The 17,036-nt window shown below is 36.1% G+C and overlaps 1 protein-coding gene across 1 annotated transcript in view; it reads left to right on the plus strand.

Moving 5' to 3' along the window:
• The first annotated feature begins 1,951 nt into the window (after nucleotides 1–1,951).
• The window catches only part of LOC138696312 (eukaryotic initiation factor 4A-I-like), a 56,421-nt gene continuing 41,336 nt past the window's right edge, over nucleotides 1,952–17,036 (plus strand). The window contains exons 1-5 of the mRNA XM_069821101.1: nucleotides 1,952–2,230; nucleotides 3,095–3,209; nucleotides 5,127–5,274; nucleotides 5,353–5,462; nucleotides 13,352–13,517. Coding sequence (XP_069677202.1) covers nucleotides 2,157–2,230; nucleotides 3,095–3,209; nucleotides 5,127–5,274; nucleotides 5,353–5,462; nucleotides 13,352–13,517 — 613 coding nt within the window. The 5' untranslated portion in view covers nucleotides 1,952–2,156. The remainder of the gene's footprint in view (nucleotides 2,231–3,094; nucleotides 3,210–5,126; nucleotides 5,275–5,352; nucleotides 5,463–13,351; nucleotides 13,518–17,036) is intronic.

Below are 17,036 nucleotides of genomic sequence, written 5' to 3' on the forward strand. Positions count from 1 at the left end.
CCCCTAAACAAAATACAAAGACTCGCATATTTTTTACTTATTTATCCAGTATCCCTACTTTCTTCTCTCGATCTCCACACAGTCTGTATTAGATTAATGTGTTTCAAAGACAATTCCATCAGTTGGAGCAACAATATGAAGTTTTAAAATAAGAACAGTGGATGTTGTTTATGAGAAGAAGGAGCCAATGCTAGAATATTTTCAAACCATAATGGAATCTGAAACATCTAACGTCACAATAAATGAGGCAAGCGCCCTGGTGCGTACTCTTAAAGATCCTGTATTCAATTTCTGGCTCAGTTTTTTTCATTTATTGATGTATCATGTAGATATATTATAAAACCAACTACAACATCGCCAGTTAGATATTTCTAAGGTTCAAATCTGCATATAAAAAAATTAAATTATGTTTATTTAACGACACTCGCAACTGCAGGGGTTATATCAGCGTCGCCCGTGTGCCAGAATTTTGTCCCGCAGGATTCTTTTAAATGCCAGTAAATCTACTGACATGAGCCTGTCTCATTTAAACACGCTTAAATGCCATCGACCTGGGCCGGGATCGAACTCGCAACCGACAATGCTACCGAGGCCGACTTTGCATATCAAGCTTTGTTAATGCCATACAGACAATACGGAACAGTACACAGTTGAGCAGCGAGATCTGTGAAAATGAAAACCCTAAAAGCGTCGTAAGGTCGAAGGGATTCAGACAAGGGTTGCGGCAGCCAAGGAAGTGTGTGACCTCATTATCACACAAGCTAACACCCGATCCAGTTCATAGATCATATGATATTATCTTCTCTTCTGTGTCAAGAAAAATTTGAATGCTACAAAAGCTCATTTCCTGAAAATGACCTAAATGTATGTGTGAAGCTTTTTCCAATGTTCGATAAAGACAAACTAAAAACGGAACTCCCTGTGTTGTAATAGAGACAAGAATTCAGAAATATCAGTGACGCAGTCAAACTCTTGCAGTTTCTTCTATCTGAGAACTTGCAGGCCTCATTTTCGGAAGTTGTGAAACTACTACGCATAGCTAACACAATAACAATGACAACTTCCGAACCAGAACGTTGCTTTTCGTGTTTGAAGAGAGTAAAATCCTATCTTAGAAATACGATGAGAGAAGAGAGACTGACCGCATTAGCTATGCTTTCCATTGTAAAGACAATGTTAAACGACATATCGGATTTTAATAAGAAAATGATTCAGAAGTTTGCAACCTACAAGACAAGGCGCATGGAACAATCTTTAAATAAGGTAAGTTGCATGGTTTATTTTTGTATGCAGCCCCCCTGAAGTCAATATCCACGAGCCGCCACTGCATACAGTCCTGAATCCAAGCAATTAACATTGATGTTAGCAATGAAAATGGAATCATAATATGTTACACTAAACATTTTACAGAGGAATTCAATAATATTGCACATAAAATTCCTCAGTTTTGTTAGTTTCAGTCTGTTTATTTCATTGTTGCAAAAAATGTTGGAGAAGATTATACGTTTTTGTGATAATAACCACAAATAAAAAAGAGATAAGTGCAACCGACTCGAATTTCATGACTTTTTATTTAGTTCTTCGAAAATATTACAATACTTTGTCTAGTTGCAGAATTAAATTGAACCATCTGTCCTCTATGGCATTCACCAACAGTGTGAATTGCACTACTCTCTAGAACTTTTTCCGGGTTCTTGAATCAATCTAACTTTACAGTGTTCATATGGTCCATATAAAATAAGTATATTTTAGTTATTAATAATCATTTTATTGTATGTAATCTACATCAACGGAAAAATCAAAGCATTTCTAATAGCAAAATTAACTTTGACACGAAATTAATATTGTACTATGTACTTTTTAATTTCAAATTTTGAATAAAATATGTTGCAGTATATCTATTCAAATGTTTTAACATAGAGAACTACGGGATATTACGTCAGTTTCCTGGAAGAATTACGCATAGTGGTCTTCCGCGATAACAAATTTTACTCTAAAATATTTCTTATAGTTACTGAATGTTTATAAAAAATATTACTCATTTAAATACTTAAGTATCATTTACTCTATTATTCTTAAGTTTATTTACACATTACAGTTGTATTTATAGTTTGCGTAATCAGTGCCGAATCTTAGGTAGCGTATGAATACTTTTCATGCGAATCCTCAAGAATTCTCCTTTCCGTCGCGCTGACCGTGAGTGGAACATGTCGTATACATCTGATAGAAGGTAAGAGTTCGAATATTATTAAAAATATAATAGGTGAAATCATTTTAACAGAAATATTAGATGCGCTGTAGTATTTTTTTTCAAGCGAAGTTTGGTTTAGGCTTGTATTTAAGTCAAATGAACCTCATGGCAAGGTATTGTCAAGGTTTCTGATCTCACGGCAAAGCTGCCAACATGGCGTTCATCAGAGTTTTGTCAAGGGGATCTTTGCTTAATTCTCTGCAACTGTTCATCGAACTGAGATGATATTTGAAAGGTACTGTATTGTTACGAACAGTAGATGAAATTAATGTAATTATATCATTGCTGTCGGAATACTGTAGAAGCTGACAACGGACTTCACAGCCTACAATTTTGTACATCATAGCAGCACGTTTTCGTTAACTGAGACAAGTGTAGCATTTGACCGTGACGTAAGGCATGTGCACCTTGGAATCTGGTAAAATGTATTCCATGTGACTTAATGTAGAATCTGTTACCAAAGGGAAGACATAGAATGTTCGGTGGTGGAAGAAACTGTGCTCTTTTTCCAATGTTTTCTATCACATGCCACTTTGTCCGAAAATCTGCTAGGTCATGACATTATGATTTGCGAGTCATAAGAGACAGATGGTCCATTTGATTTGGTTGCAAAATTGGAGTGCGTTATTACGAAATGTAAATATGGATGCTATCAAAAGTAAAGAGTACGATTAATACGAAATATGCTACTGCACGTGTTCTATGCAAGAGCTGTTTAGTTTAAATTTGCTGCCGTCGAAGTCTGGATTTATTAGGATGTGGGAATACTTCATCAATTTAGTTTAGGTACTGTATGCCTAAATAACATGATAGAGATTTTATATGTATACAATCATGTTGTAGGAATGAAGATTGGTCTGGAGGTGAATCTAAAAACGGACCAAATGATAAAGACCAATCTTATGATGGACCTCCTGGAATGGAGCCCGAAGGTATCATTGAATCAAATTGGGAAGAGGTGAGTTGAACAAATGTGTAGTGTTGTAAATTCTTTCATTATAAGTTATATTAGTTTAATAAAAGGAAAGTAGGTCTAAATAAGAATTTAATCGTACGTGTTAAGAGACTTGTTTTGAGAGAATTTTATACTTTTTACTATTGGCATTCCTCCTACGTGTCTTCGCATCTTAGAAAACTTCACTGTTAGTGGATACTTCAGTTTTCGTTCTTGCATATATTCACAGTTTCTACTAAGAAACTCATTTATCATAAATGACACACACACACACAGTTAAGGAATGGTGAAACATGTCATGTTCGTGATTACACATAGGCTACAATATACAACTGTGTATTCAATCCTCAATAGATCAACTGTGTCCAAATTACTGCTAAACTGGCGTTGAGATAGTTCCGTCCTACTTCGCTTCTACACCTTGCAATGTATGTCTGTGACCGGTTACTTTAGGATTATTATGTCTTGCATATACGATCAACTGCATCTCCGCAAAACCCTCATCAATTCAACGATTTTCACTTCCTAAATAACCGGAACTACCTCTGCGTTAGTTTCACCATAATCTGCAAACATACTGGATTATAAAATAGTAACGAGTTGTAATTTGACGTAAATACGTTGTTGAGAAATGTTACTGTGGACTTGTACTTTGTTATGTGTGGTTTCTTTTACGGAAGTTTACTTCAAGACACCAGAATTGATTGCTGTCCGATACTTTATGTAATAATAGTTAGTCTGGAGGTCACGACTTTTCTTTCATGTTTATAGAGAAGTACAAAGAGATTTTCTGTGAAAATAAATGAGAGACGTGACGAACAAAAGTACTAGCCTAGTACTGGTACCTAATTCCGAGGAGAAGAGTAATGGGCGTGACGTTCACTTTTGCTGTTCTTACTGGAAAAAATTACGGTTTCCTTCTACCCCTCTCTTATTTCTAGTGACAATGTGAAGTAGAATATGATTAATAGATTATTAATAATGATCTTCGTTATCAGAAATAAGTTTAGATAGGGTTTCATGAGAAGATAAATTAGTGATAAGTGCAGAAATGACAAGTGAATATTCATCCCTCTGTTGCAAGAATTTGGCATTGACATGTAATTCATATTTTTGTAAATTGTGTGAAATTTATGGGCAGCTGAATGTCTCGAAACCTCTTTATTACCCATATTGACATCCATTTTGATATTTAGGTTTTACTCTACACATTCGTATTCCATCTTATCACCATCACATTGCATTGACTATGAATTGACTCAATTCTCCGGTGGGCGAGCAAAAGGGCTTAAGTCCTTACTTTTTGTGCTAAAAGATTTCCTTCATTAAACCAGTTTCCTAAAAGAGATCCTAAAACCAGTGACGTCAACAATAAAGAATATCACGAAATAGCCTGAACATGTCACTTTTCGGATTTACAGCACTTTATTAAATCTTCGAAAATTCCTTCTATAAATTTTGCATGGATTGACTTACGCCCTTTTACCCGCCCACCAGAGAATTTATATGTGGTTAAATAGAAATTCTCTGTAATTCGATAGAAAACGTAAGTTTATATGGCATCAATGACATCATCTATGATCAGAGACGGGTTAGATTTGTTGAGGTTTTTGGTATGTCTTGCATATATGTTTTTTTGATAGGCATACAAAAAGCGTGAACTAATCAAACCTAATCTGTTACTGATTCTCGATGTCCGTCATATTGACCAATGTTTTCTACCGAATTACCGTATCTAGTTCCCATATGTAAACTCAAAAACTAAATAAGTAACTACTGTCTCGTAGGTACATAGAACTTATTTTGACTTAAATTTACTGAAAAGGAAGTGCATGTAGGAATTGGGCGGAACTACTCGCAAATTTGAGAGACAGTTGAGTCTACAATTTTTTTTTTAATCATATCTGCTTTTGTTTGCAGGTTGTGGATAACTTCGATGATATGAATTTGAAAGAAGAACTGTTGCGAGGCATCTACGCTTATGGTTTTGAAAAACCTTCAGCTATTCAGCAGCGAGCTATTATACCGTGTGTGAAAGGGCATGACGTGATTGCTCAAGCCCAGTCTGGTAAGTGATTTCCTTCCCTGTCCTGAGTACATAATGAACAAGAGTGTAGCGATTTGTACTGTGACTGCTTTGTTTCAGGTACCGGGAAGACTGCGACTTTCTCTATTTCTATATTGCAGCAGATCGACACATCCAACCATGAGTGCCAGGCTCTGATCCTTGCTCCTACCAGGGAGTTGGCTCAGCAGGTAAGCAGCATGCTATTCATTGACGTAACAACAAAGATGCTTGTGACTATATTGTAAAGAAATACTGTATGACTTATTGTTACATAATTTAGTAAACATGTTGAACCGACAGATTTTATTTATATATATATATATATATAATATATAGACACACACACACACATACATATACCATATGTATTTCAAACTAGTACATAGGGAATTAACATTGTCATAAGAAATCCATGTATATTGCCAACTCAAATTTTGTTTGATGGCATTAATCTAAAGAATAAAAGTTTTTTTTTTTTTTTTTTTATTGTATGGAAACAATTCCTTGAGAAAGGTATAAGAGACCTATTTGCTGGACTCTTTCCTGGTAGAAAAGTTCCATTCCACAATACACTATGCAAATATTCAAGCTCTAAAGGAAGCCATTGTTCAGTCATCCCTCAATTACAAGAGACCAGCTAGACGATGTAAGAAGGGAATTCTACAACCGCTTAGGTTAATGTCTGGCTGAAGAAGGTGGGATATTCGAACACCTAGTGAATTAATTGTATTTCTTCATACGAGAATGAAGTATTTTGTGTAAACTTAATAATCTGGCTAAAGTTGTTGTTTGTGTCTTTGTGAAAAAAGTAACCTAATGACAAAAAAAAAAAATCAATGAAATACATAAATTAAATTATAATAGTAATACCATGATATGTCCACCACTGTGGAGTAACGATTAGCATGTCTGACCTTGAAATGAGCAGGCCTGGGTTCAAATCCTGGTTGGGGTTTTCCCCTCAACCAACTGAAGCAGAATTGCTGGATAGCTTTCGGCATTGTACCTCAGACTTATTTTGCTGTCATTAATTCACATATCACTACTATAGCCTGGGTTAAGTTCACGGTGCGTCATGCTGTGCTTATACAAGAGCACTGCTGTTCAGCTGCCAAATCATTCACAGAATAGGAGTGGTAAGCAAAATAAGCCTCAGACAGCAGTGCAAATCTTCGGGTCCCTCCTTCATACAAAAAAGAGAAAAAGAACATGATTTAATTATTTTGAATTGCCTAATCTAAAACCGATATTTTGTCAAAGTTTCATGTATGATAATTTGGCAATAATCAGTAGATACTCTTCTTTCTACAAGATCTACTAATTTATTACACATGGCCAGTTACATGAAATTCCTTTTTGTTTTTTATACGTGGATTTCTTATGACAGTGTTAATTCTCTATGTACTATAGTTTGAAATATATATAAATAAAAATGATTTATTATGCAAATTCCTTCATTAACTGTCTGCATATCGAAATCTACCATGTATTGCTATTGTACACACTATCATATCCACAATCAACTCATTTGCGTATTAACTCATTTAAGTTTTTACATGTTTAATTGTCCAAACCTTCTTTTAAACTGATACATTCTTTTAGTTTTAATCTATGATTGTAAAGATGAAGTTTCATGCACTCTGAAATCTTTCAATGTTATAACATTTGAAACTTCACACTTGCACACGAGATGAGACAAATACGATTTTTGCAGTTTTGTATTCCTTAAGCCCGTACATGTTCAAAATGATGCCCTTCCACCACAGTACACTCCCAACAATGATTACAACAGAGCGACATACCAACTAAATTGTTGCTAATGGAATATCATTACAGGCATGTTCAATCTGAATTCTCAGTTCTTCTAGTGTTTGTTTTTGTGGCGTACACTGTATCCTTTAGAGCTCGCAATAGGTAGAAGTTTGGAGGGATTAAATCGGGAGATCGAGGCGGGAACTCTGCAGCACTTCCTCTTCATCCTATCCATCTCTGAGTGTGCGATCGAGAAAATTCCTCACATTGTCATGAAAGTGAGCTGGAGCTCCGGCTTGTTGAAAGTAAAATCCATTTTCATTTTCAAAGAGGTCTTTAAGATGTGAAATCGTGGTTTCATTTGCAGGTATTTCTCACTTGTGACAGTCCCTTCGAAGAAGTACAGCCCAATTATTCCTCTGGAAGACAGACCACAATATACTGTTACTCCTGGAAGATTGGCAGCCTTTTTTTGAAAGATGTTTGGGTTTTTGTTAGCCCACTACACATAATTGTGCCATTAAATTTAAATGTGGCTTCATCTCACCGAACAATTAAGTCTTGAAAATCTTCCCTTTCATCACACATGTTCAAGAACCACTCACAAAATTCCAGTCGCCTATCTGGGTCATCCTCATTTAGTGCGTGGACAAGTCTTGGAATGTAAGACTTTCATTTTTGAGCTCGCAAAATTCGATGAACACTCACGAGAACATTGCCTTATTGACTTCTTTGGGGAATGTGCAAAAGCCTGCATGACTACATCAACTCTTTCGTTATTGGTGGAACTTCTCTTTCTTCTGCACCACCCTTTCAACACATCTTACACCATTCCGTCGACTTCAAACTTGTTTCGGATTCTTGTGACAGTTAACTTTGTTGGTAGTTGTGTTCCACATTCAACCCTCTGTCATTGAATCTCAACATTCTCCACTTTCCAATAACATTTCAGTATCCACATAAGTTCATTGAACGATAATTGCACCGCCATATTTGTTTATAGACAGGTGAACATGTTTAATAATTTCGAGGGAAAAATTGTTTCAGGGCCGGGTATCGAACCCGGGACCTTTGGTTAAATGTACCAACACTCTACCAACTGAGCTACCAGACACCGATCCAATTTTTCCCTCTATATCCACAGACCTCAAAGTGGGCTGACAACCGTCAAGCAACCAACATTGGTAGAATTCCTGGGTAGCTCAGTTGGTAGAGCATTGGTACATTCAACCAAAGGTCCCGTGTTCGATACCCAGCCTTGGAACAATTTTTCCCTCGAAATTATTCAAATCAACTTTACAGGGAGTTATACCTGAAAGCTTGATTTGCATAATACACGTCACTGTTTAACAGAAAACCACAATTTAAGTCACACAGAGTTAGTGTGCACTGAATGTGCACCCTATCCTGAGCAAAATTAATCCAGTCCCTACAATCTCGCCTCCCACAAATCTATTTTAATATTTTCTCCCATCTACGCCTTTGTATCCCCTAAGGCCTTTTCCCTTCAGGTCTTCCAACTAACACTCTCCATGGATTTCTAGATTCACCCATTCATAGTACATGCCCTGCCCATTTCAAATGTCTGGGTTTAATGTTCCTCATGTTTTTCACCTTTCGAAATAGCTTCTATTGTCTATCCAAGTCAAGAGTGAAATGTGATGGCAACAAATGCAGCTATTGTGGTATCTTATGATTGGATGTCTACCAGAGTACACCTCTCTGTGTAAAATAATATATTTTTTGTTTTCAAATAATGTTATAAAATAAAATCTAAATAATTATATTTTAATTAAGAAATTAAGTTACATTCAGCGATTGCCTCTAGAGCACCCATTTTCAGCCAGTGTGCTGCGAATGATCCACTTGTGTGCCATGGGAAAATGAAAATGATAAAGATTGTCGAAGCATAAACTTAAGAAAATAAAAGTGAAAAGAGTAGCAAAAATTAAAGCAAGTCCATAAGATTCAACTCTCAGAGAACACAATGCAAGTCAACATTCAGTCAACACAGTGTAGGTGTGTGGTAGGCAGAGAAGAGCGTGATTGATGCTGAGAAAGAACACTTGCTGAATTGAAGTTGCAATGTAAATAGATGCCATGAACCGGTCATGCTCCTTGACTACGGAGTGATAGAAATTGCATTGTTTGAGGTTTCTTTCTAGAGCTGGGTGGAAATAAACTATTTTGAGACTATTGCATCTTTGGGTAAAAATTATTATAACTTTTCAGACAGCCTAGTTGTCATAAGATATAACAGTTCAGTAGTGAAGTAGAAAGTGAAAACTGTTTCTTTATTGCTATGCAGAGCATTAGGTATTATATCTTTTGGTATGTTACTTGTCAGAACTCTCGTTCAGCTGACTCCTGTGTCTAACATTGTAAAATTATCAAGGTTCTCAAGTTTACACGTTTGTATTGGAATTTTTAAAGAAACTGTCCGTTTCTGCTTGCTTAAAATGTAACTTCGAAATGCAGCATCTCTGAAGAAACCTCATAAAGTTTTCAGTATATTGGAAATTATTATTATTACTATTATTACTTAGAGACAATTTCCCAAATTGCACTGTCTAAACAAAATTGTACCAAACTACTTTTTAAAAAGTGTAAATTGGAGTATTGGCTTTTCAATTCATCATATATTTCACAATGGGTTCGAGAAGTACTTCATTCGAAATAGTTCCTAACAATGAAGCTGAATGGCATGTCTGTTACTAGTAGAATACTGTTAAAAAGGTATTTGCCATGAGCCTAAATATCTTTTCAGTGATGGTAGGGTAACTTGTCAACCAGTATAGGGTCTGCTTATCATCAATAGATTATGGTAGTTTGGGAGAAAAAGACCTATCACTCGTCGCTTTCTTCGGAAGTCACCTCGTCTGCCCCCTTCTCTGATGATTCATTGTTGTTATCTCTCTCCCAGATACAGTAGTCTTCCTTGCCATTCATATTGTTCTAGATTCCAGTTGTCTTGAAGCTCTTCACAATTATATCGTTTGAAATTAGCCCCCATGCCAGGATGACCCATTTGCATATTAGTTTGAGCGAAGGCCTATGGACTTTACTGGTAGTCATCAGTGTATGGGATCCTGCAGCCATTCATTCCGCTTACATTTGCCACACATGATCCTTGAACAATTTATTTACACTCGTGTCAAGTGGTTGCAGCATTGGCGTTAAACCACCATAAATTATGACCAGATCTGTTCTTACCTTCGACATTTGTCGAACATCGTCGACAAGTTGGCCACGGAAGCTGTTAAAGACCAAGAGAGACTTGCGATTTAACAGGTAGCCTGGACATTTCCCACATACAACACACACCCAATCATGCATTAGACTGGAAGCCATCCATTGTCTTGGATGCCAACATGTAGCCCAGGAGGAAACTTCCATTTTGGAAGCGTTTATCATTTGAATATCACATACAGAGGGCATTTCCACCCATCCACAGTGATAACCAACATAACTGTGCATCGAAGTTTCTCTGCACCCATTAACAAAGTGACGTTAGATGCACCCTTTTCGTTAATTGTGGTGTTCCTCGGTATATGAAAGAAAATCAGCATCTGATCTGTATTGCCAATTTGCGAGAGCAGATAGTTGTGCTCGCGCCATTTCTTTGATATAGGTATTGATGGAATTCCACTGTTTTTGTGTAGTCCTTTGGCAATCACTGGCTTAGAGATGCCCTTCTTCGAAGTGAAAGGTTATTCCACAACACATCCACCCTCCACTCACTTTAAATTGAGAAATCCTTACCAATATATCGAGTTTTTCTTTGCAACCCCCAGCACTTTTAATTTTATTGTATCATTCCATGTGAAACTGCATAACTGTTATTTCTTAACTCCATTATATAACCAAAATTCCTTTTTAATTTCTGGATACTGCATAGCTTTTGGTCCCCGAAATGATAAACTTTTCTTTTTTGCACTCTGTAACTTCTTTTTGTTTACACCAGTAGCAGAGTGATTGCCATTACTTTCTGCTAAGTCTATAACTCGTAATTTGAATTGTGTGTTATAACTGCAGTTTTTCTTTCTCATTTCACTTAGAAATATGAATTAATTATTCGTACATGGACCGGTATGTGATGTAGCCCACTTGCGTGTCGCCCATGTGGTTACTACAAGTGAGCAATGCGTGTACACAACACTTGTGATGTGTCAGCATGAAACTGAAGCAGGCTTGTGGTCAACAGAAGTGGCGTAGCTTGCTGACCGGTCCCATTGGTACAGTGTTGCTGCTTTGTGCTTCTCAGTCACATTTACAAATAAAATGTTCATAAACAGTAATAAAAGATGGGAAAATTATGCGAGGGGGACATTTATGCGAGTAAACCCCATCACTGACGGCTACATGTCACTAATCTATCTACTCATTATACCGCACCTAACCTTATCATAGATAGTAGGGCTGCTTTACGCTAATATTTCTCCTTATCAAATTCTACCTGATTTGTCACTGACAGTGGGAGTACTTGTCACTGATCTATTTCATCATATCATGATCACTAACATTAGGGCTACTATCACTAACCTTCCTCATCAAACGCTTTGTCATTGACAGTGAAGCTACTTGTTAGTAATCTACCTCCTTATCAAACCTGAGGTAACTGATAGTGGGACATTTGTCACTATTATATATCCTCAAAACCCTATCTAACCTTGTCACTGACAAAGGAGCTAATTGTCACTAATAATCTATCTTCTCATTAAACCCCACCTTACCTTATCACTGATACTGGGGCTGGTTTATGTCTCATCAAGAGCCTGGGGTTTTTTGGTGTTAATTAAAAAAAAAATCTAAATTTATGGTTAAAAATATGGCGGTAATTTCTGATGATTTTTAATGCCATACACTTCTGCATAATGTTACTAAATCAGTGAAAGTTCTTATACTAGACATATTTGCAACATTTATGGAAAAATAAAGTTTTAAAATAATAAATAATAAATTGTGCCTTCTGAAAATCAGCCTTACTCTGTTATATATTAGAAAAAGTGGAGTGTAAAACAAAGTTGTATATAATACAGTCTGTGTCTCATTTATTTTTATTCATCAAACATCAACATACTAAAAGTGGCAACATTTTGCTCCTTCATGCTTCTCATATCTAATAATACAAGATTGTACTGTGAAAAAAAACCGTCCACTTTCTGCATTTCAAACTGATAACCACAATTACTGCATACATTTATCAACAAATTCTTTAAACACATTACCTCGTCTTTCAATGCTTGCAGGATGGCAATTACATTGAGCTCAGATTTATCATTGAATACACACTTAGCTAATTTGAATAACTCTACGTAACCTAAAAGCAAATCACATTGTCACCAATATTTACAAAGTTACTGGCTGTGTCCTGAAGAACTAAACAAAATCAATAGATTAAAAAAAATTATTCAAATAGACATTTTAAAAAATCATGTATTATTTGTATGTCGCTGAAAATGCAATTCATCTTGATAATATCTACGTATGTTTTTTGTTGCTTAGTCAACTGCCCAAAGACAGATCTGAACCTCACAAGTGATACCAACAAGACACTACTTATGAGATAAGCCAGGAGATAATGGGGTAGGGTGGCCAGTTTCTTTCCCCCTTCATTGCATACTTCACTGACTAGCTACATATTACACTAATCAGACTTCAGATGCATACAATTGCTCTTCCTCTGACATTTATCGTCAAGTGAGATGTACTGCCTGATAGACGTACATATCAGCCAGAACCTCAATAGCATTAATTTGCAGTAAAAAAACTGTCTTCAAAGGGTTGCAATTGTGATGAAATTTAAAGAAAACTGAAAAAAAAAAGAAAAAAAAAGCAGAAAGCACATTCTTTAATTTATAGTGTTTATCGCAATTGCAATATTTTTTCATGCCTCTGCTTATCACTGACAATGGGCCAGCAATGTTTCATAAACTTTTACTACTCAGAAACTCATTTTTATTTCGGTTACTTGTAACTAATTATCTCATCAAGCCCTCCCTAACCTTATCTGTTATCATAGACAATGCAGTTACTTGTCATTAAGGGTGAGAAGGGAGACAGAGGGTTGTAGAAGGAAACAAATTTTGTTTTCGTCCTTCAGAAGGCATTGCTCTACTCTGGATTTTCTTTGTATTTGGAGCATGAACTTTCGATCTCACCTAATGCTGGCTGTGCAATATGTTTGAGTTGGTACATACATGGATTAACATGCGGTCAACTTCGAGAATATAAACAGTTTGTGTGTCACACTCTTAGTCATTCCAGTATTACAAGCTTTAGCGCATTATACTAATGTGGTACTGGTTTTTGGGTTTGTTTGCAGATTCAGAAGGTGGTGATTGCACTGGGAGACTTTATGAGCGCACAGTGCCATGCGTGCATCGGAGGTACCAATGTTCGTGAGGACATGCGAAAGTTGGACATGGGAGTACATGTTGTTGTTGGCACTCCTGGACGGGTCTATGATATGATCAGTAGACGAGCTCTGAGTGAGTAGCAGGTGTTGTCTCTTTTTGTTACGATGGAAAAAAGTTTCCATTATTTGCAGGTGTTCAGACTGCCTTTGCCTCCACGCAGAGAAACGGACAATCAATAAAAAATAATTAGAGATTTAACAAATTGGTGCTCGAATTAAGGCTGCAAAATATAAAAATAAATTAAGGAAAAAGATTGCAAGTATCCCAGACTGAGAAAGATTTCAAATTAATACAGTAAAAATTCATTTATATGTTTCTCACTTATATGCTTTTCAGGCATACGTTTTTTTTTTTTTTCTGAAGTCCTGGCAAAATTCCTATACTTCCTGTATTAATTTATTTCACACGTATACGGTCGTATTTTAAACCCCAGGAGGTGAAAAATTCATTTATACATTCTAATTAAATTTTAATGGAAATTGGGTTTGCAGTGTGAGTATATGAACGTGAAAATACCGTATCTACTTGTTATGAAAATATATGAACGCGAAAATACCGCATATACTCCAATATAATACGCCATGAACAGATCTGGGTTGGCATCAGAATATTAACATGACGTCATGCTATACTCTTTCGTCATTAATAATTATTGGAAAATTGCATTGGTTTAATTAAAGACCCGTAATTGTTGAAAGTTTTATTCATAAAATCTCTCAATAAAAGAAAAAATGTTGTAATTCTCGTAATTAAAAATATTATTATTAATGATCATTGTGAAAAATGGAGAACAAATTATGGATGAAAAGTGCGCAAAAGACGAGAAAACAAGTACAGTACTCGTAGTGGTCGTTTCTGTCAGTTTTTCCCACCATATCTCATAACATAGAGCAGTAATTCAAATGTGTTTGCGTCTGAACATTTGCGTGCGAATATAATATATATCCCAGTTTTCAAGACGACATTTTGAATCACATAAATATGTTACAATATGTGTTCATTGTTAAGATGTGGCCAGCTTTGAACTTCCTGGAAATTCGAAGCTGTCCTTGTTTCTGTACATGCTAGCTTCAGTAAATCTGTTATGCACCAGTGGGAGAATCATTTTGGGGGGGGGGGGGGAGAAGAATTCGAACTGTTGTTATAATTAAGTTCAGTGCGAGTCTTGTGTCTGGCACACTGATCACTCTGTTCCCCTTTCACACCCTCACCTTCAATCATGCCACCACTCAACCCACGAGCGACTCTGGATTTGTAACCACCCACAGAGGATCACTGCGCCTTTTTAAATACTTTCAAATAATAATGATGAGCTTATACACCTGTCTACATATTAATTAATTAGTTATTTACATAACATTTTATCTAATGAATACAGCGAATTGTTTTTGAAACAATTTTTATTGGCTTTTTTTAAGAGACAGAAACACCGCACTCTGTGCACACATTTGTACACTTTTTTGACAGAATTGTAAGTCATTGAGATCACTCCCTTTCAGGAGAGTACTAGAATTTTTGTGTATTTACAATTTCCTTGCATATTTTTCTAGCAGTAAACTTTATTATCATTATTACAATAAAATTATTTTCCTGATCTTTTCTCTTTATAAATGTTGTGACATTGACAATAACTTACCTTGAATAATTTCATTAATTGGACAATAATTAAATAACTTCTCGTATTTGCCCTTAACTTGACTATAAAGCTTGGATTGTGTGGTGGCCATGTTTCTTAAGAAAATGCTCCACATGACCCTCTTTATACCAGTATACTATTACTAAAATAGAAATATATGTTCACTAAGCTAATTTATTATTTCTCATAAATATGTCGTTAGTGCAGTAAAAGTGCTGCTTAGGAATATCTTCTATACTTAAGTGGTATAGAATGGGTTGAAGATAAACTTCTCATGGTGTAAACTGGCGGACTGAATATGCCACATCTCGGCTGGCACAACACGCTTCCCTCTTTATGATCGTTTCCCTCCCTAGGATCACTCGATCATCTCACAATAAAACCCCAGGATGTTACGGAAATAATCTTCCTCTATATTATTGTAATTACAGACCCTCTTACTTTTTAAGACATCCTAACAGGAACTTTTATTTCATGTGTTTCTGACCCTTCAGTTTGTGCAGTTCATTTTCCACTCAACATCTTGCACTTAAAACAGTCATCACTGTCATCACAAGCAACATAATATTGAAACTGCACTCCTGTAGGTTGAATGGATTCTGAGTCATGTTTTTCCTGATCACTAAGTGTGAAGACATTTTCATCATCATTGCAGTCATCTTGAATCGCAAAGTCATATTTCCTAAAGCATTTCTACATGGTTGGAACAGTTATATTATGCCAAGCTTCTGCAAAATAACAATTGCTGCAAGGATGTTTAAACACAGTTTTGATCCATCTCTGAAGCGTTTCCCCTTCTATGAAAGCTTGCTTCCTGTAATAGCACCTGAATGCTTTGATTACACCCAGATCCAATGGTTGTGGCATACTGGTACAATTTGATGAGAAGAATATTCTCTTAACATTTCTAAGGGCAGTGGTATCTCTTGAGTGTGCAACAGATTGGTCAGTGAAGAGAAGAATTTTTCTATTTTTAGCACCCATTTGACATTTGATGCAGATATTCTTCAAATATTGTTGTCATCCAGGACTTGTTGGCTTGAGATTGGTTGACAGTGTTTTAACTCTCTCAAAGCAGTGTGGCCTGTTAATATTTCTCTATGACCAAGGTAGATTATTATCAGAAACATCTGCATTACAAGTAAGTAAAACAGTCTTTGCTTCGACTTTTTCCCTTCATGGTATGGTTCATCTTTGTAGTCAGGGTTTTATTTGTTTGCAGATTAAAAAAAAAGCTAGTTTCATCTACGTTACAAATGTCCTTAAGGTCATAATCTTCAACTTTTTTTGGAGTTCACTCTTTCATTCTTCTGTTTAGAGGTTATTGGAGTTCACTCTTCCATTCTTCTGTTTTGAGGTTATTGGAGTTCACTCTTCTGTTTTGAGGTTATTGGAGTTCACTCTTCCATTCTTCTGTTTTGAGGTTCACATTCCCCTGAAAGAGCCTTGTATACAAGATTGACGTTTCTTAAAATGATCAATCCAACCATTATTTATTCCAAGTCTGGCAGCTATACAGTAAAATCTCTTGTATCCAGCACCCAAATAACCAGAAATACCAAAACAATGGCATTTATGGTTAGGCCAAAAAAAAATTGTCATTCATGCGAAAGGGAACGGTCAGATGAAGATGTGAATGGTTTTCGTGGATTACACATGCTGCATGTTGTGTTTACTCTTTACATTGTTCACATGTGAGAACATAGACAAAAAACTCCGTTATGTCCCTGAAGTAGATTGGGTTGCATCGGTAAGCTGTCACTTGAGCCTTGCAAATGATGTGCAGAGATGATATCTTTAAATTTACCACTTGAACTCGCCAGTTTTGAAGGGATGTTGGATGAATCTAAATAGGAAGGTGTGGAATTCTCTGTTACGCTATAGTATATATAAACAAGCAGACATTAGAGACATGTTAAAGAGGTTCAAGTCATCGAGTGCTACATCATCGTCTT

This window comes from Periplaneta americana, chromosome 3 (genome assembly GCF_040183065.1).
Source record: "Periplaneta americana isolate PAMFEO1 chromosome 3, P.americana_PAMFEO1_priV1, whole genome shotgun sequence".
Taxonomy (NCBI): Eukaryota; Metazoa; Arthropoda; class Insecta; order Blattodea; family Blattidae; genus Periplaneta; species Periplaneta americana.